Genomic DNA, 27,170 nt, shown 5'->3' on the forward strand with positions numbered 1-27,170 from the left:
ATGATCCTGGGTCAGTCGAAGGTGTGCGGGGAGTGAGTTCCATGACTTTGCGGCCAGGTAGGAGAACGCCCTGTTAAATTACTATAATAATATTTTTGATAATACTAGGGGGAAAGTAGTAACCGACCTGGCCAGTGCCATTGAAAATTTATGTTTAGAAGGGAATGTTACTTTCCATTTCATTTGGGTAGGTGATTTTAATATTACATTATGTGAACTGTCAACACAAAAGGTCTGTGGGGTCACAAATAATGCCGGATGGGATGATTTGCATTTTGGACATAACAGCCATGGAGAAGCACTACACAAATCCATGGGCTGTTATGACCTGGAAATATTGGACCACTTGAAAGATGTAAATGGCCAGACCATTCCGACTTCTAAAAACCGGCACTCTAGCTCTGTTATTGACTATGTGATTGTTTTCTCCGATATTATCTCGTGTTGTGCTCCCCCAAGAATCGAAGTAACCTCATTAAGTGATCACAATTAAATCAACCTGGACACTATTTTTTGGGGTGGTAGCTTGGTTAAAGTAGGAATTACAATTACAAACGTTGAGCCACACAGACCTAACGGAGTTAGATTAAGATGGGCAGGGGATAAGGCCCATGACTTAATCAGTTCTATAGTGAAGGATAGTTTGGTAGATATTATCTTCATCCTTGAAAATAGCGCTGATTATGAGAAGATTTTAACCTCTTTCCTTGGTATTAATAATTCTATTGATGCCAGGTTCACTAAACATAATAGCGGTCAGCGTAGAAACGAACCAGGTTGGTTCAATCACTTATGCACTACCTCATTATCTAAACTTAAACAGGCGCTTGCAAAAAAGCCCAGGGACACCGCTTCAATTATCAAATTAAGAGCGGACTATAAGCATGCACTGAAACAGAGGAAGAGTGAGTTACAGAAGCAGGCCTGGGACTCCCTTAATCAAGCAGCGGAGTTATCCAATAGTACTCTGTTTTGGGCGACGGTCAATTCTCCTTTTCTTAAAGACGAAAAGATACCAGAGTTGACCTCTAATGTCCCGAGTGAAGGGTGAGTTGCTCACTTTTCTAACATGTTTGATACCAATGGAAGTGTAGATACCGACCCTAGCAGGTGGATTGTTTTACTGTTGGATATAACAGCTGGTGAGGTTAAACTTGGCATACGTGCAAGTAAGGGGGGCAAAGCCCAAGGCCCTGACGGGGTGCCGATTGATGTATACAAGGCAGCACCTGAGATGTGGGGACCTATCCTGGCTAATGTCTTTAATGCAGCTGTGTGTACCGAGGCCCCCAAAACCTGGGGAGAATCTATCATTGTCCCGATTCATAAAAAGGGCAGTAGGTCTGATGTGAAGAATTATCGTCCCATTTCTCTTCTTGACTCCTCAGTTAAGATCATGAGTAGAGTCATGCTTGTCAGGTTAGAGGAATGGGTCGAGCGAGAGGGCATACTGGCTGACAGCCAGTATGGCTTTAGGAAGGGAAGGGGTACACTCGATCAGTGCATCAATCATGATTTACTGATCGGGAAATATACTGAAGCAAAACCTGGCTCACTTTACCTCTGCTTTGCTGACCTTAGTAGTGCCTTTGACATGGTAGACCACTCTATCTTATGGCCAACCTTGCTACAGTTGGGAGCCCCTGAGGGCATAATCTTCTTTCTCGCCAGGTTGTATGGGAACCTACAAACATGTGTGCGCTTCGGTACTAAAGGCGAATGCACTCCAAAATTTGGTGTTAAAAGAGGGATTAGGCAGGGCTGTGTATTGGCCCCCCCTTTTTATATTATTTATTAAAGGAATCGATGCCATTCTGAAAAAGATTAATGCAGATGCCCCCCAGATCAAAGGCGCCCCTGTACCGGTGTTATTATACGCCGACGACGCCGTTCTACTTTCTAGAACCCCCTTGGGATTACAGCATCTGATCGACAGTTTTTCTTCCTTTATCAAGGATAAAAAAACTAATTATCAACAAGGGGAAAACACACACTATGACCTGCGGGGTTAAAAATAAATGTTTAAATGCCTTTTTTATTGATAATGAAAAGGTGCAGCAGGTAGACAAATTCTGTTACCTTGGTATCACCTTCTCCAAAGACAGGAAATGGACCGAAGAATTTAACAATATCCGGAACAAAATGGCAAAAAATTCCTACAGAGTTTTTAGATTTGCTGCTAAGGTCGGGGACCGACGAACCAGGGATATGCTTAAGATCTATCAAGCAAGATGTGTTTCCATCACATTATATGGGGCGGGTGTATTGGGCCACAGTTGCGACTATAATTTGCAAATAGAGGAAAATTATTTCTTAAAAAAGCTTCTGTGTCTACCAACTTCGGCTCCAACTGAGTTAATTCACCGAGAATTAGATATAAACTATTTAACTGATCTGTTATCCCTAAGGCCACTTATGATTTGGCGTTCTATTTGGCTTAAGGAGGAAAAGTCTTTTAACAGGCCTATAATCGAGGATTGCTTATCATTGGATAAACATCTTAAGATACCTTGGGTAAAATATGTTGTTGGTTGTTTTTCCGAGATATTTAACTTGAATATTTTGCTTGATCCAAGTGCAGCATCTAGGATACCCAAAGCTGAGCTGAAAAGTAATTTCTTGGCTTTTAGGGCGAGGAAGCGGGCATCAGCCTACGGATCCTTGACCACTGTCATGCTCTACACTAGATACAGCATGGTAGAAGGTTTTCCTTTGTATTTATCCATGGTGACTAGGCCATCTCATAAATTTGTACTCACTAGACTTAGATTCGGTATGGCACACCATTTGGTGGCCCTCCCGACCCTCAAGAAACATCCGTCGGGGCCATGCATGTGTGATGGCGTTTCTACTCAGAGCACTTTGCACTTTTTACTGTTCTGCAAACTGTACTCGAATTTACGTACGGCATTCTTGAAACCAATGTTCATAAAATATGGTGTACGTACAGTTAATCAGGCAATGATTTTAATTTTCAATCTGCAATCGGCCGATATCTGTTACAGCCACGTTTTTATATTACTGTGTTAATGCCAGGAAAAGTATGTGTTTTTAATGAATCATGTCTGCAATATTGTTTGTAAACTCTTTTAGATATTGATGTATTTGCTATTATTATGTTTTTTACCTTTGTGCTTTTATGGTCATTTTACATGTGCCGAATAAAGCTTGATGAATTGATTGGCTCATATTAGAATAGTGTCTTGTTTTTTATTTCTCCGACACTTAGATAACCATAAAGTGTATTGCGGTGACAGTTTGGAAATCTTGAGGTTCTTTGTGACCCCATGCGAGGTAATTATATGTAAATTACCATCTAGACATAATAGTTAATAGGTATCTATGTCCAACTCTGTCACACAATATGTGAACAAAACATCTACATGTCCATTGACAGTATTGATTATATTAATGCTTAACAATGAATGTAGCAGGGTGATGGCTGTAATATTCCCTGACTGTATGAGCACAACTTTTAGAAAAAATGCTAAACACATATATGTATTGTACGACCTATTGATCTAACCATAAAGTGGCTGTGTGCACTTTATGGTAGGTAATGCTGGGCTATCCAACTAGATGCCTTTGTGTAGTTTTTATGATACGCTAATGCGATCAAAATGTAGGATAGTTGTTTGAATGTGAATGGGTATTACAAAGTTTGGAGCATTGAGGATCTGTAAAAGTATAATTCTGGTTTATAATAATGTTTTAAATGCAATTTTTCAATTATGTATCTTATGTTGTGTATTGTTCTTGTATTTCAGATATATAAAGTGTATGTGGGATTCAAAAATTATATCCTGAAGAAGGTGTTGGCTCTCTAAATACGTGCCCACCAAAACGCGTTGATGCAATCTTTGAGTTGCAAAACGCTAAGTCTATGAAACAACTACTCTAATTACGAAAGCTATATATGTATTAGAGTGTGACTGCGTTTTGGACTATTGTATTTGCCTCATTATAATAGGAACCATTTATTCCTTACTTCTGTTTCCCACTTTTGTATGTTTTTAATTTGCACTACTATATATTTTTATGCGTATCGTTTTTATCAATTAACAACGTATATTGTGTTTTTAATATATGTTTGAATAAATTGTACACTTTCCATGAAGTTATTTTTATATTTTCCTCTTTGTTCCTCTTTGAAATTAATGGTGTGTATGCAAGTGTAGATGCTATAGAAATTTTACCCAAAGGGGAAATCTTGTTTTGACATTTGTCTTTTGGTACCCTACCCCTTTGGTTTTTGGGTCCCTCTCTTTTACTAGAGGAGCTCAGTTCTATACCAGCTCCCGGCAATATTTCTGATTGCTGGCGGGCGAGGCAGTTCGCTACAGCTCACATTGAGAAAGTTGCCACTTGTGTTGCAGAAGCTGCAGATCAATTAAAAAGCAGCACCCTCCGGCATGCCACCTGGTGCCAATCGTGCTAATTTTAGAGCGTGGAACAAGCTCCTGGTGCTAAAATTCAGCGTGAGCAGCATGACGGACTGGAATCCCACCACTCACGAAACTCTGTGGAATCTCGCAGAGGTTTAAATTAACTCCCCGAGTTCCACCCACCCCTACTTTTGTGAAGCTTTTTTGTTTTTTTTTTACATTTTTGGGTCATGCCTATTGGATCTCGTTTTTATTTGGATATTCAGAGGAAGAATTATTAATCACTGATTTCTGCCAGGCATGTGGGCATATGTTCCTGTGTTTATTGTAAAGTATTATGAAAACTACTGTGGTCCTGCAGGCAGTGCTTAATTTGAACACGTGTTTTCTGGTGCCTGGCATGCTATTTAAATGTCAGCATTGGCTCTTATGACAGTTTGCCACATGGTGGTGCTGTCTGCCTAATTAGAGATGCGCACACAACAGCTGTTTATTAATTAAATATACATTAACAATGACTTACAACTGCCAACCAAGCCATTCATATAGCATTGGGGGCCTGGAATAGGATGACTTGTCACACCTGTTAACATGTGATGACATTGTTGTTGATGTTGGTATTGTCATTGGCAGCACTGGCAGGGGCAAAGCATGGTGCAAGCTGCAGTGACCTTCTGACAAAGACCCTGGCAATTATTGTTTTACAAATTATGCACTGCTTGCAGATATCTGTAGGGGTGCAGAAGCTATTCTATCCTTGTGTTCTGTGTAGCAGTTGCCCCACATTCAATGTTCTGGTGCTTTTTCCGTTGCAGGAGCATGAACGAGCAGAGCTGTATAATGTGGCATTGACATGCAGCACAGCAGCATGCGGGAAACATCAAGCTCCATCAACTGTGTGATGGCAACCTTGGTAAAGCACTGAGAAGATACAAATTGGATTCTGGTCCACGCTTCTACACTTGAAGATGGGGCAAGTGCTGTTACTTAAAGTGATCATGCTTCTGCAATAATTGTACTATTTAGTGAATTTTCCCTTACGTTTGCCTCCCGCCTTTTTCAGATACCTGGATCAATTTATAACCAACTTAATTTTGGCTGATGGGCGACAACTGGGTCCCCTGTCTACATTGCAATTACCAGTGGATGCCGGTGGACTATGTCTTCCGGATATAGAAAAATATTACTTAGCAGCCCAATTGAATTTTTAATTATATGGCTAGCGGACAATATATGGTAGAGACTGGCTTACAAGGGAGAAGCTTGACTGATGGTACTCTACTGAAACTGACGCTCTAAATTGCAACCTGCTTTTCTTTTTTTTTAACACAAACTGTTGTTGTAATTTTCACCATTACTAACAATACATCTTAGGGCATAAGATTTGATAAACATGTGAATTGATACAAGCTGCACATTACGTTCCATACTGTTGTAGTGGATACCGCAAGAAATAACAATTGAGTGTACGGCATGCGATAAAGAAATCCGTCCATAACACCCATAAGACATATCTGCCCTGCCCCCAACCCCTGCCAATTCCTGCCTCTGTCCGATTTTTCAGCAAGCCATATTGTGTACTCTGTGGTCAACTATGTCACACCCAGAATCATAGGTCTTTACAACCCATGATGCATATCAAAGCCTGCTGGACCTGTTCCTCCTCTAATGCGTATGCAGAAAGTATGGATCTTCATTAGGTTCCTTCAGACAATCTACTCGGTGGTCCCATGCACAGGCCTTATCAATCGAATTGCGAACCCTCCTTACCTCTTGGAACAATAAAGCACTTTTCTATCCTGCCAATTGAATTCCGTCATCCCTTCACTTGGGCAGCCTAGGGCCCTTGGTAGCCTTCTAAGGCATTATATTTTTTCTTTTCACGAGGAGGATCAGAGCCAGGCCCACAAACTTAGAGGTGATTTTGTGTTTGTTCTGGTGTGAGGACGCCATCCAGCAAGCCATCCATAGGAGTAGAGGGGATCTCCCATTGGGCAATCTCAATAATACAGTTTATTACCTCTCTCCAAAATTCAACTAGAGTAGGGCAGGACCACACCATGTGGAGCACTTCAACAACTTGTTCACCACACCTGGAGTATGATGCTATGGCCACTCTGAAGAGCCCAATGATTTTACCAGGGATGTGGTGCGCCCTATGTAAGAACTGAAAGTTAAATAATTTAAATCTAGTGTTTTGAGGCACTGTATACGTGCTGGCAAGTATTGTGGCCCACTCTACCTCAGTGATTTGTATTGCAAAGCCCCCCTCCCATTTCAGGCACAGCCCTGCTAAGTGAGTGATAATGCAACTGCTTTGATTCAGACAGTAATAGAGCAGAGAACCCAGCAGCATTGGTCAACCGGAGATTTATCCCCGCCAGTCTTCTAGTGGCCTTGCAGTGTCTCCACCACCTCTCAGTACAACAGATATTGTCCCATTGGTATTTCAAAAGTTGCTGAGAAGTCAGGAAATGCTAGAAGCTCCCCATCTCTGTATAGGTCACATATACGAGCCACCCAGCAGGCTGACTACTCTGCCAGACCCCTCAGTGCTCCACCTCCAGTGGTGGCTGCCACCGAGTAGTACGGTTGAGGTGGGAGGATACAAAAAACAATTAAAAGTGACCTACCTTGCTGCTGGCCACCACCTCGCCTCACCTCCGTACTCTTCTGTTTCTGCTGGAAGCAGGAAGGACCCACAGGCTCCCCTAAGCCAATCACAACACGGCTGTCACCATGACAGCAGCATCGTAATTGGTCTGAGCTCCCTGGTTCGGCGCTCAAACTGGGACTTTGAGCCTGTGCATGTTCTCCACCCAGGCTGTACAATGCAGTCGGTTAAGAACATGCGAAGTGAGCATGAATGTTTGGCCGGTCCAAGATGGCCGTCCAAACCGTCATGCACACTTAAGTGCCCCAACCACTCTTCCCCTGCTGGCTGTCATAACAGCCCAGTCCTGGCCCACCCCGTAAACCTGCCTCACTCCAGAAAAATCAAATGATATTAACATAGTGTTATCATCATTTTATTTTTCCTTTTTCCATTGTTCAAAGAGCAGTGGGGAGATGCTCCTCCGCCTTAGCGGAGGCACCGCAGCTGCCCACCTCGAAGTATAAACTCCAACCCTTGCAGTGGGAAAGCTTGTGACTAAGGTAAGGGAACAAGGGGTACTCTGTAAGAAGCCCAATATTGGACCTCAACCTGTTAGTAGGATGCCGACATTACTACGTACTGCCTTAGCGTGTTTAAAACATGCATTACAATTGACTAAACACACAGCTCCCTTATGACCCTGCAATACCACTGCTGGGTCTCCCGATGCACAAAACCTAGCTCCCATGCCCATAGTTACTCCTCTGATTTAGCAAAGGCATAGACATGGTGGTAGAGTTGTTTTCTGCTGGAGTTTTGCATCAATTTGGTGCATTAGTGCAAGACAATGATATTCTGAACGTATAATTCCTCACTTACCAACAATCAAATGTTGTTTACTTGAGATTTGGCATGTACAAGACACAGAGCTTTCCCACATGCACTTCTCCAAATGCTACACCCAATGTAGATGTTGGGCGCGTAATCAAATGGCTTTACAAAGCTTTTACACAACACCTGGATGTATCTCTGAATAAACTTCGCACACAGTGAGAATACAAATGGGAAATACTCTCATATCCGCACATGAAAGAGTGTAAAGCTGGAGATGAACATACTTGACCTCTCACATTCAAAGCAATACAGAGCCACTAAGATACTCATTTGTTTGGCTTTACTACTAGCTCTCCGTAATAACACTATGAACTAGAAGAATATTAATCTGTCTTCTGTCGCTCAGTGTCACTTGTCTGCTATTTATTCTATGGCTCTAGGTCGAGAGCCAACATTTACACAGAGAAGAGCATGTTAGATTATCAAAAATGTGTACTGCTCACAACTGGGCTCGCAGGGACCACCGACACGGTAGCTTGGCGCGAGGCAGGTAGGCACGCCGGAGGCTTTGTGTGAAGTAGTTGTGCAGCACACTCCCACTCTGACACAGTGAAGCACACGCAATGAATAGACACCACTCCAATGTCATTTACAAAAACAGGTATCTTTATCTACTTCTTGCTAAGGTAGGTAGCGTAGAATTCTCACAGTATGCAGGTACAATTCTGGTGCACTGTTCAATACAGGTCAACATTCAATGCAGGTGTTCATTCTTAGACATCTATGCAACAAAGGTGAACATTCTTAGGCCTCTATTGAATACAGGTATCGATACTCATTCGGGTAGGCAACTCAGGGATCAATGCTCATTCAGTTGGGCAATGCCGGTATCAATACCCACTCAGTAGGCAGTTCAGGGAGCAACTCTGATGCAGTTACTCAATCCCGGTGATAATTGCTAGGCAGAGATCCGATGCAGGATCAGAGGAGCAAGTTACTTACCTTCGGTAACGCTTTTTCTGGTAGATACAATATCTGCCTGTGGATTCCTCACCTTGTGAATATCCCCTTGCGTCAGCAACATTCGGAAATTCTTTTTGTAGCTTCGCGCCGACTTGGACGACGTCACAGAGGCACTGCATCGCGCGTGACTCCGCTGACGTCACCAACACCATAATAGGCCCACGCAGGCGTGATGACATCAGTTCCGCCCTTTTTTCCGTGCCTTCGAGGCACACAGACGGACCGATGACAGTAGATATATACATAGTATACACAGTACACAAATGTCAAAATAACACACACAGTGTGAAGCAAATGCAGTAATGCAATTGAAATATAACATTTCCTTTACAATAAAAAATATGTACATTACAATAAACTCAGGAATAGAAGAGTGGACAACAGGGAGGCGGGTGGGTCAGTGAAGAATACACAGGCAGATATTGTATCTACCAGAAAAAACGTTACCGAAGGTAAGTAACGTTTTCTTCTGATAGATACATCTGCCAGTGGATTCCTCACCTTGTGAATAGAGTCCCACAGCAGTCTCCACTCCCGGAGGAGGGTGTCCACTCTTCTATACCAGGAAATCCTGGAGGACTGCTTGCGCAAAGTGGCTCTCCCTCCTCACCTCGGTATCCAAGCAGTAATGCTTCGCAAGAGTGTGGAGGGAGGCCCAAGTCGCCGCTCTACAAATGTCATCAACAGGCACACCCCTAGACAAAGCAGACTTTGCTCTAGTAGAGTGAGCTCTTATACCCTCTGGAGGCTCCTTACCCGCCAGGGCGTAGCAGATCTTAATGCAGAGGATGATCCATCTCGAGAGCGTGCGCTTGTGCACCGCCTTCCCCTTCTTGCAGCCAGCAAATCCAACAAACAGCTGGTCATCCAACCTCAACTCACTTGTCTTGTCCAGGTATAAGCTCACCGCCCGCTTAGGGTCCAAGCTGTGAAGTCTCTTCACCTCCTTGAAAGGGTGAGGGGGAGGATAAAAGGTAGGGAGGTTAACGGACTGCCCCAGATGGAAAGGAGTAACCACTTTAGGTAGAAAAGCAGCCCTGATCCTAAGAACCACCCTTTCAGCATGAATGGATAAAAATGGGGGCTTTGAACTAAGAGCTTGAAGCTCACTTACCCTCCTTGCCGAGGTAATTGCTATTAGAAAAATAGTCTTAAAAGACAAAAGTCTCAAGGGACATATGTGTAAAGGTTCAAAAGGCGAACCCATCAAAAACGTAAGAACAAGTTTTAAGTCACATTGAGGTACAATAAAAGGAGTTGGAGGAAATTTATTGGTAAGGCCCTTAATGAAACCTAATACAATAGGTGATTTAAACAAAGAGGGCTGGTCCGGCAAACAAAGGAAAGCCAACAAGGCCGACAAATAACCTTTGATAGTTGCCACGCAAAACCCTGCTGGGCAAAAGAAAGTGCGAATTGAAGTATATTGGATAAACAAGCCCTTAAGGGGTTAACGGACTTCTCCCCACACCAAGCAACAAATTTAGACCATCTAAAGAATAAATGGACTTGGTGGAGTCACGCCTGGCCGATAAGATGACATCCACCAGGGGGAGAGAAAAGGAAATCAGGTTGCCCGCTCAATCTCCAGGCATGAAGGTGTAAGGTCTGGAGATGGGGGTGTATAACCTGCCCCTCAATCTGAGAGAGGAGATCTGCCCTATGAGGGAGACGGAGCGGCGGGCACGAGGAGAGGTGGAGAAGATCTGTGTACCACACCCTTCTTGGCCAATCCGGGGCGATCAATATAACTTGGGCCTGGTCTTGGCGAATCTTCCTCAGAACCCGAGGAATCAAGGGCATGGGAGGAAACGCGGCCCCCAAGGCTCCCTGCATCGGAAACTGGAGGCTGCAGAATGATGGGCAGTGAGCATTCTCGTGAGTGGCAAACAGGTCCACCTGAGGAGTCCCCCACGCCCGAAAGACGTACTACCTCTGGATGGGGCCTCCACTCGTGGTCGGCGGAGAACTGCCGACTGAGACTGTCTGCACGAACGTTCAGAACTCCGGCCAGATGATTTGCCATCAGACAAATCTGATGGTCCTGAACCCAGGACCAGAGACGCAGAGACTCTCTGCAGAGACACTGTGACCCCACTCCTCCCTGCTTGTTGACATACCACATTGCGGTTGTGTTGTCCGTCAGGACTTGAACTGACTGACCGCGAAGGGAAGGGAGGAAGGCCTTGAGCGCCAGACGTATCGCCCGCAATTCTAGAAGGTTGATGTGAAGCAACCTTCCCTCTGGAGACCAAAGACCTTTCACCTCCAGATCCCCCAGATGAGCACCCCACCCTAGAGGGGATGCATCCGATATCACCGTGGCCACCGATGGAAGTAGTTGAAAAGGCTTTCTTTGTGACAGATTGCCTTCCACACCCCACCTGCAGTTTCTCTCGAGATCCTCACTGAATCCCCGAGATCTCCGCTGTGCTGATACCACTGCCTGCGGAGGCGCCACTGGAGTGCCCTCATGTGCCAGCGTGCATGGTTGACCAACAGGATGCAAGAAGGCATCAGACCGAGCAGACGAAGGACCTTCAGGACTGGAATGACCGCTTCATTGTAAAATAAAGGAATCATTTCCTGTATGTCGGAATCCTTTGAGGAGGAGGGAATGCACGACACACAGTTGTGTCCAGTACCGCACCTATGAACAGGTTGTGCTGGGAGGGCACCAGGTGAGATTTGAGTACATTTATCGAAAAACCCAACCTGTGCAACAACTGAGTTGTCTCTTGCAGATGATGGAGCACTATCTCCGGAGATTCTGCTTTGATCAGCCAATCGTCCAGATACGGAAATACCGGTATACCCGATCTTCTGAGATGGCAGCCACCACTGCCATCACCTTGGTGAAGACTTGAGGCGCAGTAGTAAGACCAAACGGGAGGACCGCAAACTGGTAGTGTTGCAACCCTACAGTGAAACGAAGATACTTCCTGTGCAACTTCAGGATGGGAATATGAAAATACGCATCCTGCAAATCGATCAACACCATCCAGTCTTCTTCCAGCAGCGCTTGAAGAGCCTGCGCAAGGGTGAGCATCTTGAACGTCTCCTGCTTCAGGTAGAGATTCAAGATCCTGAGATCCAAGATAGGACGAAGTCTGCCACCCTTCTTGGGGATCAGAAAATACCGGAGTAGCATCCCTGACCCCTTTCCTGCTCTGAAACCACCTCTATCGCACCCTTTCTGAACAGTGCCAGGACTTCTTCCTGCAGGAGAAGCAGATGGTCCTCCAAACAATAACGCTGGCAAGGAGGGTAATTGTGGGGGGAATTCCTGAAAAGGAAGAGCATACCCATTTTCCATGAGATTGAGAACCCAAAAAATCTGATGTAATCAATTCCCAATCTCGTAGAAAATGGGTAAGCCGGCCCCCCACTGGTCCCACATGATCCTGAATGGCAGATCTAGGGCTGCTTTGCTGTGGTGGCAGGGGGCTGGGAAGGGGAAGAGGCAGAGGAGGAGGCTTGGCGACCTCTAGGACAAGCTCTCTGTCTGCCCCTGTATGACTTGCACAGCGTATTCTGCTGCTGCGGCTGCTGCTGTGATTGTTTCTAGGCCCAAAAGGAAGATCTACCAAATCCTCTGAATCGTTTTCCAAATGAACCCCTGGTCTGAAGGCCCAAAGATTTTGCTGTCGCTCTGCTGTCTTTAAACCGCTCTAAAGCAGCGTCAGCCTTTTTACCAAACAATCCTGACCCATCAAAGGGCAAATCCATCAAAGCAGACTGAACATCCACAGAGAATTCTGACGATTTCAACCATGCAGCTCTCCTCGTGGCCACAGATGAACCCATTACTCTCGCCACAGAATCAGCCGTGTCCAGCCCACTCTGGATTACCTGCCTTGCCGCAGCCTGAGTGTCAGAAATAACCTCCTGAAAATCCTTTCTATCGTTCTCAGGGATTTTAGGCACCAACTGCTTGACGGAATCCATCAAAGCATGGATGTATCCACCCATCAGGCAAGTCGCATTTGAAGACTTTAGCCCCATGCTGGCTGATGAAAAGATTTTCTTTGCTGCCTGGTCTTGTTTCCTTGCCTCCTTTTCCCCATGAACCTGCGGAAAAGCACCTGTTGACTTCTATGAGCAGGCTGCCTGCACAACCAAACTCTCCGGCAGAGGGTGCGTTGACAAAAAGTCCGGGTCACCAGGTGCCACCCTATATCTCCTTACTACAGCCCTTGAAACAGCAGGAGCTGTCAGAGGTTTCTTCCAAACTTCATAAATGGGTTCAGCCAAATCGTCATTAAATGGAAGCATTGGTTCAATAACGGAGGAAGGCGAGTGAAGGACCTCAGTAAGAATATTTGACTTGTATTCAGCGGTGGGCAGAGTAATATTTAACAAGTCTGCAGCCTTCTTAATAACAACGTGATAAGGTGTCACATCCTTGGATGGCACGTCTGACACAGAGGCCAAATCCCACTCAGGAGACAGTTCAAGTCCACTGGCCTCTCTCAAGTCATCAAAAGGATCCTCCGAATCCTGTAACTCCCCTTCCTCCACGTCAGCATCCTGATACCTTTCTTCCTCCAGAAGTCTCTGGGACTCATGCCTCGACCTCTCCTTCATGAACGAAGTCGACGGATCCAGGACCGACTCCGCCGGAGCAGGCGTCAAACCCGAAGTCGGGCGAGGCAGCTTAACCCCAGGTCGAACGGGATCCTGCATCGGAGTCGTGGGCATCGGCGTCTATGGAATCGGCGTAGATGGATTCGGGGTTGACGGCTTTGGCGTCGAAGGCCTCGGCGTCGCCGGGAAATGCCACTGCGATGCTAGAGGCGGCATGAAAGGCATAAAGGGCGCAGGAGCATAAGCCTGGGGAACACCCAAGTTATACGCCAAAGGACCCGTGGGACCAACAGGTGCTCCAGAGGGGTACATTGCCCTGGAGTAAACTCCAAACATGGCATTCCTGACCTGGAGCCGGAAAGGCTGGATAAGGGCCCCCAGGTTGCTCTCGAGGGATCGGAGTCGTCTCAACGTCGATCTCCCTCTCAGGCGGGGGCACCGGGGTCGACGAACACGCAGGCACTGGAACCTCCCCTTCACCAACTTCCTCCACCTCACCTTCATCCTCCTGACCAGAAGGATGGGACGGGTCCGGAGAAGGGTTCGCTAGCTGCTTCAGTGACTCAGGCGAATCCGCACGCGAAGCCTCACCCTCGGAGTCCTGGGCTTCCGAAGAATAGCAACTGCTTCTTTACGAAGTAGCTTCACCTGCGACTTTGGCCTAGAGCTCGAGTCCTTCCCTGAGTGATGTCGGGACTCATGGCTTCTCTTCTTGTGCTTCTTCCTCGAAGACCTTGAAGCATGAGCAGACGATGACTCCGAGCGCGACCTCAAACTCGACCTCGACCTCGAACGCTGAGTTCGTGACTTTGAAGTCTTCTTATCTTTCTTACTTTTCAGTTTTGCAACGAGCAGCTTTGTCTCCCTCGCTCAAAGGGCCTTCGGAGTCATCTTCATACAAGATGGGCAATCCTCGACGTCATGGTCGGAGCTCAGACACCAGACGCAGCACTCATGCGGGTCAGTGATGGACATCGTCTTGCCACATTCCCTAACAAGCTTTAAATCCAGTCTTCTTCGAAGACATCTCGACAGAAGACAATGAAACACAGAAAAAACTACAAAGTAACAAAGTTACTATAAAGCTACAGACGATCCCTTGAAAACCGTTAGCGTTGACGACGCGGAAAAAAGGGAACTGATGTCATCATGCCGGCGTGGGCCTATTATGGTATCGGAGACGTCAGCGGAGTCGTGCGCGATGCCGTGCCTCTGTGACGTCGTTCAAGTCGGCGCAAAGCTACAAAAAGAATTTCCGAATGTTGCTGACGCAAGGGGATATTCACAAGGTGAGGAATCCACTGGCAGATGTATCTATCAGAAAGGGCATTACAGCAGGGGGCGTGCCCTTAGGGCATGTATGTGTGCCACATGGTGTAAATGCACAGGTGTAAATGCACATATTTGCATTTACATAGGAATTCGTTATTTACCACCAACTATTAGTTGGTGGTAAATAATGAATCCTTAAAGCCCTGTAGCACTGTTTAATGTGCTACCTACATGTCAAAATACAGATTCGGTAATTTTACCGATTCAGTAAAATTACTGAATCTGTATTTTGACATGCCCTACATCTCAGTATCAAAATACCAGTTGGTAACGGCCGAAAATTGGTATTTTTGTCCGTTACCGACCGGTATTTGGATACCTACATCTGGCCCTTTGTTATAAAAAATACTTTTTTTTCTTTCAAAGGATAAGCGTGCTGCTGGACATTGGAGTTATTGTTGAATAATGAGCTTGAGCATCCCACATTACCTCCCTGAGAATTCTGTGACTGCTTGCCCTGACCACTCTGAGAGCCAAGTGCAAAAGGGACTGTATTTGGTCCACTTTGCAGACCCACACTAGGACGGGCCTACAACACCGGTGGCATCGTTCCCCGGGTTGGGGCCAAGTGGACCCTGTCTGCCTCGTAGCGTTCCTCCGCACGGGGTTTGACCAGTGGCGGTTTCTTCCCATGGGCGTCGGGGCTCCGCCCTCGTTACCAAAAATTGCTCCAATTCAATTTTAAAATCCGTTTTTTTTGTAAATTAAATTACAAAATAATAACACTCACAGGGTACAAGTATTGCCGCTGCGCTGTGATAATGAGTGGCCGTTCGTTGTGTCAGCTGGCTGGAGGCATGTCATTCACTCACGTGACTCTCCCATCAGCTCGGCAAAGACCTAGCTTCAGGGCCCAGTCTCCACCCCCTGATGGCGTGGGGGTAAAGTTAGCCCTGGGCGTTTTATGTCAATGCCCGGTATCGCTAACCCTCCACGTCAATCAGAGAGTGGAGAGCTTTCCCAACTCATTACAGGGCGTGGTGAGACCCACCCCACCCTGTGATGAGTTGGGAAAGGAGTGTGGCAGGCGGGAAGCCGAGGATTCGAGTCTGCGCAGACTCAACCCTTTCCGCGCGTGTCCTGTGGTGGAACTGGAACATTCTGGGAGGAGGATCTGGATCACGGTCGGAGTGCACTGCCAAGCCTGCACAGCAGTAGTTACCCGATCAATTGGACTGACAGTGACGGCAGGCACGGCAGTTCATCAGAAGCCCCTGCCCAGGTAAAGCGCATGCGGGCAGTTTTTGGCTTTGTATTGTAACTTCTCAGACTCTTAATCTCTTATCTCTTTTCATGCACGGCCCAGCTAGGGGTTCACATGACCGTTTCCTGGCTTGGCCCGTGCACGACTCTAAGAGGCAAGCTAGATCCTTGGCTCTGCTTTTCTGTCATTTGTTGGCACTCACACATCCCACCATTACTATCTGTTATTTTAGATTCTGTGTGGGTAGGTAGGGTGAGGTTGATGTTTAGCTTTAAATGCGGGGTGTGGCTCTTTTTGCAATCGCTGGCTAATCTGAACGGTCGGATGCTTTTTTTTTGTTAAGGTGTGGGCCGTTCTGACTCTCATTTCCATCCACATGCAGAGGCCATTCCGCTCTCTCCTCTTCTCATCTGTTTTCTTCCAGTCACATGTACACTAATGAGGTCTTTTCCGCTCTCTGCCAAACTGTAACTTTGTGATCAGAGCCTTTCTAAACGCTGGCGGTTCTTTTACAAATATTGGACTTTATTTAACGGAGACAACACAAGTTGCCCAGGATAACACAATGTAGTCAAGCAGGGGAGCTTGTACTTCATCCTCCCCCCCCTTCTGAGATCAGAAGTGCAGATACTCTAGCATTCAAATTAAAGAAGGGATAGTGCTCAGTATTGCAGTGCCTGGCCATTAAAAGCACTGGGTCAAATATATTAAACTCTGTCACATGGCATAGTCTGACCCCTACAGTACGTACTCAGGTTGAAAGAAGGACTGGCTCACATGCACCCATGATTCACCCAGTATCCCCCTATAGAACCGAGCTGCATAATTTACTCCAACCACCTAAATTCATTCTAGCTGCAATCTTAACATAAAAAAATATTTATGTAGTGCACTCACAGGCTTGATGCTTTGTAGCCCTACCAGTAGCAGACATTGCCATCATTCTATGCAGTGATGCACCGTTTATCCACCTTTAAAAGGTGAAAGGGGAGTGGACCACTTAAAAGTGTATCAGGAAGTTAAACCTCTCAGTCCTTACCGTGTCATTAAATGGGAGCCATACGCAAACTGCCAAGTGAAATTCAAGTGAAAAAGGCACCATTTGTCACAGGCATGTTTTGAAAATGCGCGCAATAAATCATTAGATTTCAATTAATAGTAGTGCCTTCTGAAGACGAACAGGATAACAATCGGTACACTAAAGTTAGAATCCGGGAGCTGCAGCCTTGTTTGTGCAGCAGTTTTGGCTAGATCTATCCTTGATTCTGCCGGCGAGCTTGACGACGCTGGAAGTCTGTTGTGAGCTCTCTACATTTTAAGGGGGGCATGTGGGTGATCCGTGGTAACCTCTCGGCATCCCCCCACGAAGCACAGCAAAGAATGCCGGGAACCCACACGGACCTGGGTACTACGAGCAGGTCCCCAGTCGCCGGCAGTGCTCTGAGAACTAGCACCTTCCCAGATAGAAAGCTGCTCTGCCCCAGACCCACCCTGTCTATCCAGGTCATCTGACACCACCCTGTGCAGACAGATGATTTGCCTGGTGCTCCAGCGCGTGACTCCATAGTTCAGGCACACATGCAGGGGGTCAAAGGTCATGCACAGTAAACTCACGGTTAGTCACACTGACCCCTGCACCCAGTCTTACCCAGGCTAAGATCAGCTGTTCCTCTGCTGGTCTCAACCGTCTATCACAGGATGACTCCTCTCGCTGAGTCCTACGTGACATATCCAGCACCAGACCCCCTCCCCCTAAAGAAAATAAAATAGACGTATAGCAGGATTGGAGTTGAGTTTGAAGCGCTATTAGGAGAGAGGGTGTTGCTAACAGCCAGACCTCCCGACTTTTGACTGGAGAACCAGGTTTGAGCCTCGGCATCGGTGCACTATCCCGTGATTGTGGGCATATCGCTTGATCTCGCCCTACCGGCCAAAAGACGCATGTGACCTAGTGCATGTAAAGTGCTCCAGTACATTATGGTGGAGTTCACGCCACATAAAACTGCAACAAAAAAAAAAAAAGGAAAATAGTAGTGTCAGAACTTTAGGCATAGGATCGCCGCACTCCTCCTGGGTATGCCATGGTAAATCCGCAGATCTTGAGAGCTTGGACAGAGTAATCGGAGATAGGAAAGTGGTGGAGGAGCGGGGCAAGGAAAACTAAGAGAGGTATTAAAAGATTGCGAGAGAGGGAGAGAAACGAGGAAGTCGAGGAAAAGGCAATGAAAAGAGCGACTTGGAGGGAGGGTGCAAAAACCGGTGAACGTGACGAGATGATACAGATAGAAGGCAATAGAAAGAAGAGAATGTGTGCATAGTAATCATAAGAGGGTTGAAAGAGAAAGCTAGGAAAGACAGTGCATTATGACAAAGAACAAGCAGAGCAGGGTAAGGGAGAGAGAATCATTTAAAATGAAGGCTAAGAGTGAGATTCTGTGATATTGGCTAATATGGATTCTGTGCCCTAGTTGTGTCACTCAGAATATTAACTGACAATCATGGTGGAGTTGGTTCTGTACCAAAACGTTTTTGGATTTGTATTGTAACTTCTCTTTTCATGCACGGGGTTGAAACAACCGTTTCCTGAGACAGGCCCATCTGCAGTTAGATTTTTAACGACTGGGGTGGTAGTCGCTTGATCGGGGGGTATGGACAACTCCCATGGAAAGAGAGGCATTCCATATTAGTGATGTCTGGTACAATCACAGGTAGGAATTGTTTAAAGCATGCAGCTGAATATGGTTTTGTGGGAAAAATGAAATGCTTTAGATATGGATGCCAACAGTAGAGGAGCATGCAGCTGTGGCATAGGCTAAGAGGCATTCTTTGGTAAAGGCTGCGGCAAGGAGGATGCATACTGTATTGGTGCTGGAACAAGTGTCAAAGACGTCTGTGGCTTTGGATGTGGTGATGTAGTCCCAGGCTGAAGACAACTGATTTTCTAAGAATCAGTCTCAGCAAAGGTGAAGAAATATGTAGTCCTTCTGTATTTGGATTTTGAATGTCATGTTGGAAGCTATCTGTTTATAGTGCAGCTGTCACTCATGCGTTTTAACTTTGGTGCATGCATACAATTATAATATTTTAGTAGAATTTTGTCCCCAAACCACTTGGCTCACAGCACACTGGCAGCACTTTCAATAATCTTCTGACTGCAGCCGTCTAGAAATAGAATAGTGCAGTCACAGTAGAACAGAGCTTGGCTCATCCCACCCGCTGGCGAGAAAAGATTACGCAAGTTTCTCAAGGAAGAGTGAAACTTCACTGTAAATAACGATCAAAGCCATCCTAGATCTGCTTGAGAGCAAGGGGGAGTAGTTTGAATTTTTGTTATTTGGAATGTATTTTTGTATGTTCCCAAAATAAATGTTCCTATGTTTATTTAAATAAATCAATGTTATGTATTTTACTGGCACAGCAGCAATGGTGCTTTACACCACCCAGGGGGAAAGGCAGAGCATGGCATTGGAATGGTGTTTTATACACAGAGAAATATTGAAATGCACGTGTTATTGTGTCATTTACTTATTAGGTGAAATTAGGACACTATCAAGAACATGAGGCTTATTCTAGCATGGTCAAATAGTACTTCAGAAACTGAAATCAGATTAGCAAGGAATGCCCCTTAAAACAGTAAGCAGAGCAACAGTTATACTCTAAGAAAATATGTAATCTGAAGGGACAATGTGTGTCTCATAATGAAATACTGTGGACAGTGTCATCATGCTTTATCTGTGGTCTAAACAGCAACTCTGCTGTAACTCTGCTGTATGACATCTGAGCATGCAAGATCAACACTCGAGTGCAGTTAGCAGAGCATTATTTGCAACAGCTATTGCACCCTCTGTAGTACCATAGCACAGTGAAGAACCCTATGGCACAGTGAATACTCACCTACCACATTTAATTAGAGCTTTATTGAAATTTAGAATGGTATATTCATGAGGCCTTGGAACTGATGATAGTTTGAGGGGAGGCAGTGGCCTTTTTCTGTTTTGGCACAGTGGCTTCCAAAAGTCTTGAAAATGCACCATTTGGCCACTAATTTTTCAAACTTTCCTCGGGGGGAGAACACCCCCGAACCCTCCTTAGGTGGTTAGAGCTCGCTCGCTCACCACGGTGTGTCCACCACTAATTTTACACCTCACCACTTTCAAATGTCACCAGCCACCACTGGGTTTGACAGGTAGTATTACAGACCATAAACAGTGGAAGTCACATGCGGCGTAGGATATGCTATTTTTGCAGAAGCTGTTTAACTGAAGATGGCCAGATATTGCCTGGGACATAAAGAGAAGATGCATGTCCTTTTAGGGCATATTCCCATAATTTCACAAACGTTTCCCAGTCACAGCTGTCTTTTATTGTCCATGACGCACAGAGTATCATATGATTGTATCTCTTGAATTATCCTAGCTCATCCCAACACAACCGAATATGGAATAACCACTAACATACTAGGATGAAATGGATGTACAACTCATGACTAGGTGAATCGGACTTCAGCACCATCTTAAATCTGCAAGCAACACTGATTTGTGTGTTGGGACTGGGGTCTAGTAGGCATCAGCCTGCTGGAGTGTTGCAAATGGATATTGATTAAACACCTAGCCGAAATGGCCATTGAAGGCTTTATGTTGTGTTGCAGGGTTTCAGTTATTCTGGAAGGTTTCAGATAGTTTTGGCTCCCCTAGTCTGTTCAATTAAGTTGTTAGTGTGATGTGGAGACCCACAAGGCTCCTTCCTGTAATTCACACTATTTAACCTTTAAGTCCCACTTTGATCTTATCTGATTAAATCGTCTGGCTGCAGGGGGCTGCCCTACACAAATGACATTCAGCTTATCATTGGGCTGGACAGGCAAGCTCCTTTGTCAGCCCGGAAACTGAGTGATAGATTCGCAGCCATACATCAAGGGATTGGTCTACAATATCTGAAACTGAATTCAAGTACAATGGAGCAGCTTGTCAAATTACAGAGATAATGCCCTTCCGTCCCACTGTATGACTGCCTCCGATGCTAGCCACAATGTTGTTAAAGCCTGTAGTGGACCAGGGAGCCTTCTTGATAATGCATGTGATTTCTTGGACCAGCTTTTGTCTAGAAAACACTACCTTTTCCACTCAAAGGCTACCATGCATTGGTTGTCTTCAAATGTATCCTTACGAGGCCTGACCACTGTCATTCAGTTCAGAACCTTGCTATCAGAATTGTTATAAATCTTTGAAGTAGTTCGATTTACACTGGCCAGCAGTTAAGCTTGGGTTACACTGTACCTGCATCTGTCTACCAAACAAGATTTTCTATAGCCAGAAGGATCGTTTCCAATCTCCTTTAGCTTTGTATCCTAAAGGTCAAGAGAGAATGCTCTGGGGGATGCTTATTTTGCCACTTAGCTTCCAGACTGTGGGACAGATTTCCTGTACAGCTCGCAAAAATAATACCTTTATGGCCTTTAAAAGGGCCCTCGCTTTGGATACCACGCCAAATTCTGCCGGAGCGCTATACACAAAATATTAAAAAGCGCACCTTAAGGTGTTACTCTAATTTTTTGATTTTACACTAGATCTACTGTATTAAGCGGGACACACAGAAATGATGCATCACTTTATCAAAGCATTTCACAGGTCCATTTATCCAGCATGACCCATGATGCACAGAAGGCGAGGCATGCTCACTACTGAGGATGTTCTGGTGTGTGCAACATTCCTCAGTCCCAACTATACATTACCTTGCAAGAGTCAGAGGTACAGGTGGCAGCATACCTATGTGCACACCCCATTTCTTGACTGCACCCAAAGGGTTCCTTTATCATGCCTAAAACATACGACCCTCAGAGTACATCACCACCTTCGTTTTTCCTACTTCTTTGATGAGACAGTGTCAATAGCCGATAAAGACAGCAGAAGTTCTAATTCTGGTTAAAGACCGCCAAGCCATTGGTAACCAAGGATATGGAGGATTAAAAGAACAGATTTGAGTCCTATTCGATTACCAGATTCTCATTGGCACCTGGCATCATTGAGCTTCAGAGTTCAAAAAGATATAGGTGTACCCACTTCCTCAGAAGCAGTTTGTGAATGTATTTGAGACACACCTTGGAAATGTGCTTGGATGTCGAAAAGTCTTTGGGTCATTAATATTGAAAGGGGACAAGTGGCTGTCCTAATGAAGGTGTTTCTGCCTAAATGCGCCTAGAAGTAAATCTAGAGCCACCCAACGAATATATATGAGCCATTTCAGTAACCACCTAAGGAATGCATATATTCCCCAGCCATCAAAGGATTTTTTAAAATAATTGTCAGGTCAATGAAGGAAGGCATTTGGCCAATATCTATTGAAGAAAGAATATACAGAGAGAATTGATAATTTACCATTATTGTTTTTGATTATCAGATATTTTGAGAGAGCTTCATTTTGTCGGCTGTGTTTTTATTAAATGTGAGGCTGTACTGAATCAGAGTGCTTGTTTGGTCGTGGCAACTGGATTGCGGTGACTGATTGATGGTAAGTGTGTTGTGCCGGTTTTAGTGAAATTTAGTTGATGGGATTTGATCTGCAGGTATTTGTCTCACTTGGCCTGTCATAAAGTATGAGTTACATTATAATATTCTGCTCAAATGTGTAACTGCTTCTGTGGAAAGGTGTGGCGCAGCGTCCATTGCAGCTGCCTCCAGACCGCAGAGTTCACAGTTCGATCCCAGGATCCAGTGCCAGCTCAGCACCATGTGACTCTGGGCAACAGCTCAATTAATCTCCCCAATGCCTCCAGCGCCTTGAGACCCTTAGGGGTGAGTAGTTCGTGCCTCACAAATACTGGGTTTAGATCTAGATTTTATTAATATTATGAGACTCATGTAAAGCAATCTGTATAAAAAACATTACTATATAAAATGAATCTGAAACAAGATAAAATAACATGCAATGAAATGTATGTTTAAAGATTTGACCTTCTAAGCGTCATAAGAAATTTATATTTGACGGTTTAAGTAGATGAAGGGAAGACATTGGTGCTTTCTTCAATAAATGGTATTTTCTCTGCCCCAGTACCCTATTGATACAGGTGGCCCTTTCATTTAGATTATGTCACCACCTTCTCGCCACGTTACATAGCCATACATTGCCCATGTTGTGCAGAAAGCCACTTACATGTCCATTTGACGTATGCTCACCTTCTCACAGTACTCCACAGCTCTCATGTACTCCCTCTGTTTGATATTGCACATGGCCAAGTTTAAGAAAGCTGCCAGCAGGAAACATTTTGAGGTTTTTTGCTCTGCCTCGGACAGGCCATACTCCATTTCCAGCCAGGATACAATCTTGCTGTATTGTATTATAGCCTGCATATATTTACCTGCCTGTGCAAAAGAACAAAGTAAAGAAATTAAAGAAAAGCATGTTTGGGGCTTTAAAATGAAAGAAATGCAGGTAAGCTTACTAATGAGAAAATAAACTTTATTTCTAATTAAAAGCAACCCATCCCATTCTGACACTTTACCTCTCACCAGGTTCCCACTATGCAAATAAAGAGGGACAGCTATATGCAGCTGCTGGCAGCACAGGTTGTGGGCAGGGCGATAACACTGGAGCACAGCTGGCTCTGTTGGGACTGATGAATGGGGCGGGAGCAGCCGCCATATCAGGCGGGTAGGTGGTATGGGATTTATTATTGCTAAAAGGGCTATTGCATGCCACGGGCGCTCTCGCTGGGCTCCGCCAATAACTGAATGGACACACAGGATGGATAATACTGCTGCAGTTGAGAGGTTGGTGTATAACTCCCTGGGCTGCCCGGAGAAGCATAACAAGATCTGGGAGTACTGGATAGCCTATTTGAATACCCCAACACCATGCAGGGCTACCTAATGTTGATTTGCACTGCTACAGGGGTACGGGCCCGCATTACTGCAGCACAATTTATATATTGGTTGTTGAATTATACGGCCTCAAAAGCAATAAAAAGGGTGGAAAAGACACCTTGTTGGAAAATCTTTTTGCTTCTATCAGGAAAACATGCAATCTTGTGAAAGGTTTGAATGTCCATAGGGTATGATTTCAGGACCTATGCTGCCAAATTCAACGATATCCAATTCGTAAGGCATATCTGGTCTGTGGCCTTGACTGCCAGATCGGTTTCCACAGTAGCTTCTTGTATAGCACAAGGGCATTTGAAGAAGGTCTGGGAACTACCATTGCCTGGGCAATTCATAGTCAATCATTGTCAGTGTTGCTTTTAAGTTCTTTTGTTTTAGGATTACTTCTCCGACTATTGGGATGGAAGAAAACATTTACAGGTTGCCTAAAGGCCATTCACTGGTGACCCCGATTTCCATCTCCTGAAGGCAAAGGTTTACCGTTTTGTAATTAGAGCTGTGGCAAATGGATCAACAGCTGAAAATCCCAGGCCAGGAAGTTTTCTTGCAGTACTTCGCTGTCTATGACCCTTTTGATTTTGTAGCCCCAGGAAAGGAATTGCTTTCATGGAGAGGTTCCTGGCTAACAAACATGATCATGATTTTCCGAGCTGGCTCTTGACCCAGTGCCACCTCTGATTGTTTAACAAGTGGATTGTGATGATGCTGTAGGTTTATACTAACATCAGAATTGCTGTTGAAGATGTCAGGAAGACCTTCTGAGTAAGGTGGACTGCTCTGAGCTCCAAGAATTTGATGTGCTATAAACTCTCTTTCGAAGTTAAGAGGCCTTTAACAAACAATCACCCTTGGTGACCATACAATCCCAGTAATGAGGCTTCCATTATAGTCATCTATATAAGAGAATCCTGTTAAAATTGAGCTCCCTCCAGTAGGTTGCTTGATTTGCACCACCATGCAAGAGACTGTCAAGTTGTTAGAGATACCTTGAGTTTGTTGTCCCAGTTTTATTTCTGAAATCTCTGATGATATGTTACATGGTATTGATAAAACACACGGTCACCCTTGGGTCTCTTGGAGCCAACGGAAAGAAATGTCAAAGCAGAGATGAACGCATGTGTTAAAATACTCTTTAGGTAGTGTGTTACAGAGTGTTGGGGTACACATAGCAGAGTGGTACCTGACACAAGCTTTAAAGTATCCTGAAACTTGCAGGATTAAATGATTAGATGATTAGATGAATTAAGGGTTCTCTTCGGAAGAAACCACAGTACAAGATTAAACTTGAATTTATGCCATGTAAAGACTATACAGAGATTATGTTTTTTACCCTCATTTACACAAGAAGGTGGGAGCTCAGGTAGACAACAAAATGGGCAATTTTAAGGCAAAAGTTGCAATTCCATAGTTCCTGGTCCAGACCTTATTGGAGGTTTTATGTTGGCCCGGCACTCCTCCTTTTATTGGTTGTTATTGATTTGTAATCATAGGACATTAGCTTTGCATCACTGAGGAAAACGTTTATATATCCCTAGACTTTCAGCTATACCAATGCTCCCAAGGTTCCCACATGTCTGTTCTATTACTGAATTGGCTGCTACAATCCAGCCTATAGATTCACTGAGCCAATCCGTAAAGACTGGGGGAACTCATGAAACCCATTTCAGACAGACCTCACTTCATGCATGCAGTACTATTAGTAAAAACAGTAGTAATCACTGCTTTTTCCGTACCTTTATTAAAGAACCACCACCTTCTAAAGTCTCAAAAATCTCCAGTGCAAGGTTTTCCTCCATTTATTTTCCTACTAAGCCAGATAGTGCCTTACCCACTTCTTGCCAGAACACCTGAATAGCGGGGCACTGTCAAAACATGTGAGCATTGTCTGCCTTCTCCAGACCACACTTGAGACAAGCCTTTGTTTCTCTACCTCCTAGGCTGGGTAAGTTCTTTGGCTTCCAGTATGCCCTGTGCACTGTAAATAGATAATTTTTTCTAAGAGGAGCGGATTTGACTAAGGACCATAAAGTAGACATCGATACTTGCCATAAGTGTTAACACCAGCATTGGCAGGTCCCTTTTCCATGTTTCATCTGACACAGTAAAGTCTCTGTCCCCGCTTTCCACTAGCATCTATTAACATTCAGAGACTTCTCGTCCGTGCAGAGAGCCTTTTAGGTTTCCTTCCCATTTCTTATTTCCATCCCCGTCTTTGCCCCGTCCACGCGCCCTACTTACCAATTGATAAAACTTAAATTTGGACAGTTTATTGTTCATCATCCTTCGCAAAGTCTCCCAGGGAACCAGACGGTTCTCCTCGATAATTTGTTTCCACTTATTCACATTTGCATCTATTAGCGGTCCAGATAGGTGACTTCCAATAAGGTGACTACTATATTGGTGCAAAGTCACTATAATAAGGTATTCCCAGTAGCCGTCTGACCTGAAACCAGAGCTTGCAAGCTGCGGCCAAAACCATCAGTCTAATCTTTTTACAGAACTTTGGATGGCCAAATTTAAAGGGAAAATGATCGCCACGCTGGAGCAGATTATTGTCCGACCTTGAAATAAAGGAGGGTAGGAGAAAAATCCAGATAGCAGTATGCTTGCATTTTTTTAGCTGAAAGACCCAGTAATTCAACTTAAACTCAAGGCATGGCATAACCTCCTTCCCTCCTATTTTTGTGGTGTTTCCGCCAATCAATTCTCTCCCCCTTGGACAACCAAATAACTAGTTTCTTTAATTTCAATTTCTTTTAATGATTTTTTTAACGTGCTCCACCTCAAGCTTCTAGGTCAATAATTTTCCGCAACCCTCTCCAAATTCATATTGAGCGAACTTGCTAAACTCTTATTTGCTACGTAGTGCTCTGTCCAGATAGATCTGGGGGTCTCTAGTTGGCAGAGGTAGGTACCACTGTCCAAATAGGGACCATTGCTTCTAGTCAGGGTAAGGAGGAAACACTCTTTAGATAACCCCTGCTCACCCCCTTGGTAGCTTGGCACGGCTTATCAAAGGGAATGTGCAAAGTATTTGTACCAACACTCACAGTAACACAGTGAAAACACCACAAACTGACACCACAACTGTTTAGAAAAATAAAGGTATTTAATCTAAACTACACAAGACCAACATGACAAAAATTCAACATACACAGTTTAAGAATATGGTTTCAAAAGAGTTCTTAAGGTTGCGTTAAAATAATCCACAGTTGCGTCACGTTTTAGCCAACAGTAACGTTGAAAAGACTAGGGACTTCTTGGTGATACAAATATGCCAATCATGGATAACCAATTACAATAACAATTTACACAGGGAGCACTTGCACTTTGGC

The 27,170-nt window shown here is 44.8% G+C and overlaps 1 protein-coding gene across 4 annotated transcripts in view; it reads right to left on the reverse strand.

Moving 5' to 3' along the window:
- The window catches only part of FKBP5 (FKBP prolyl isomerase 5), a 940,582-nt gene that overhangs the window by 109,625 nt on the left and 803,787 nt on the right, over positions 1–27,170 (reverse strand). For all 4 annotated transcript variants that reach the window (XM_086923252.1, XM_086923254.1, XM_086923255.1 and 1 more), the window contains one exon: positions 23,134–23,319. In XM_086923252.1, the coding sequence (XP_086779378.1) occupies positions 23,134–23,319 (186 nt within the window). The remainder of the gene's footprint in view (positions 1–23,133; positions 23,320–27,170) is intronic.

This window comes from Lissotriton vulgaris, chromosome 5 (assembly GCF_964263255.1).
Source record: "Lissotriton vulgaris chromosome 5, aLisVul1.2, whole genome shotgun sequence".
In the NCBI taxonomy this organism is placed as follows: domain Eukaryota; kingdom Metazoa; phylum Chordata; class Amphibia; order Caudata; family Salamandridae; genus Lissotriton; species Lissotriton vulgaris.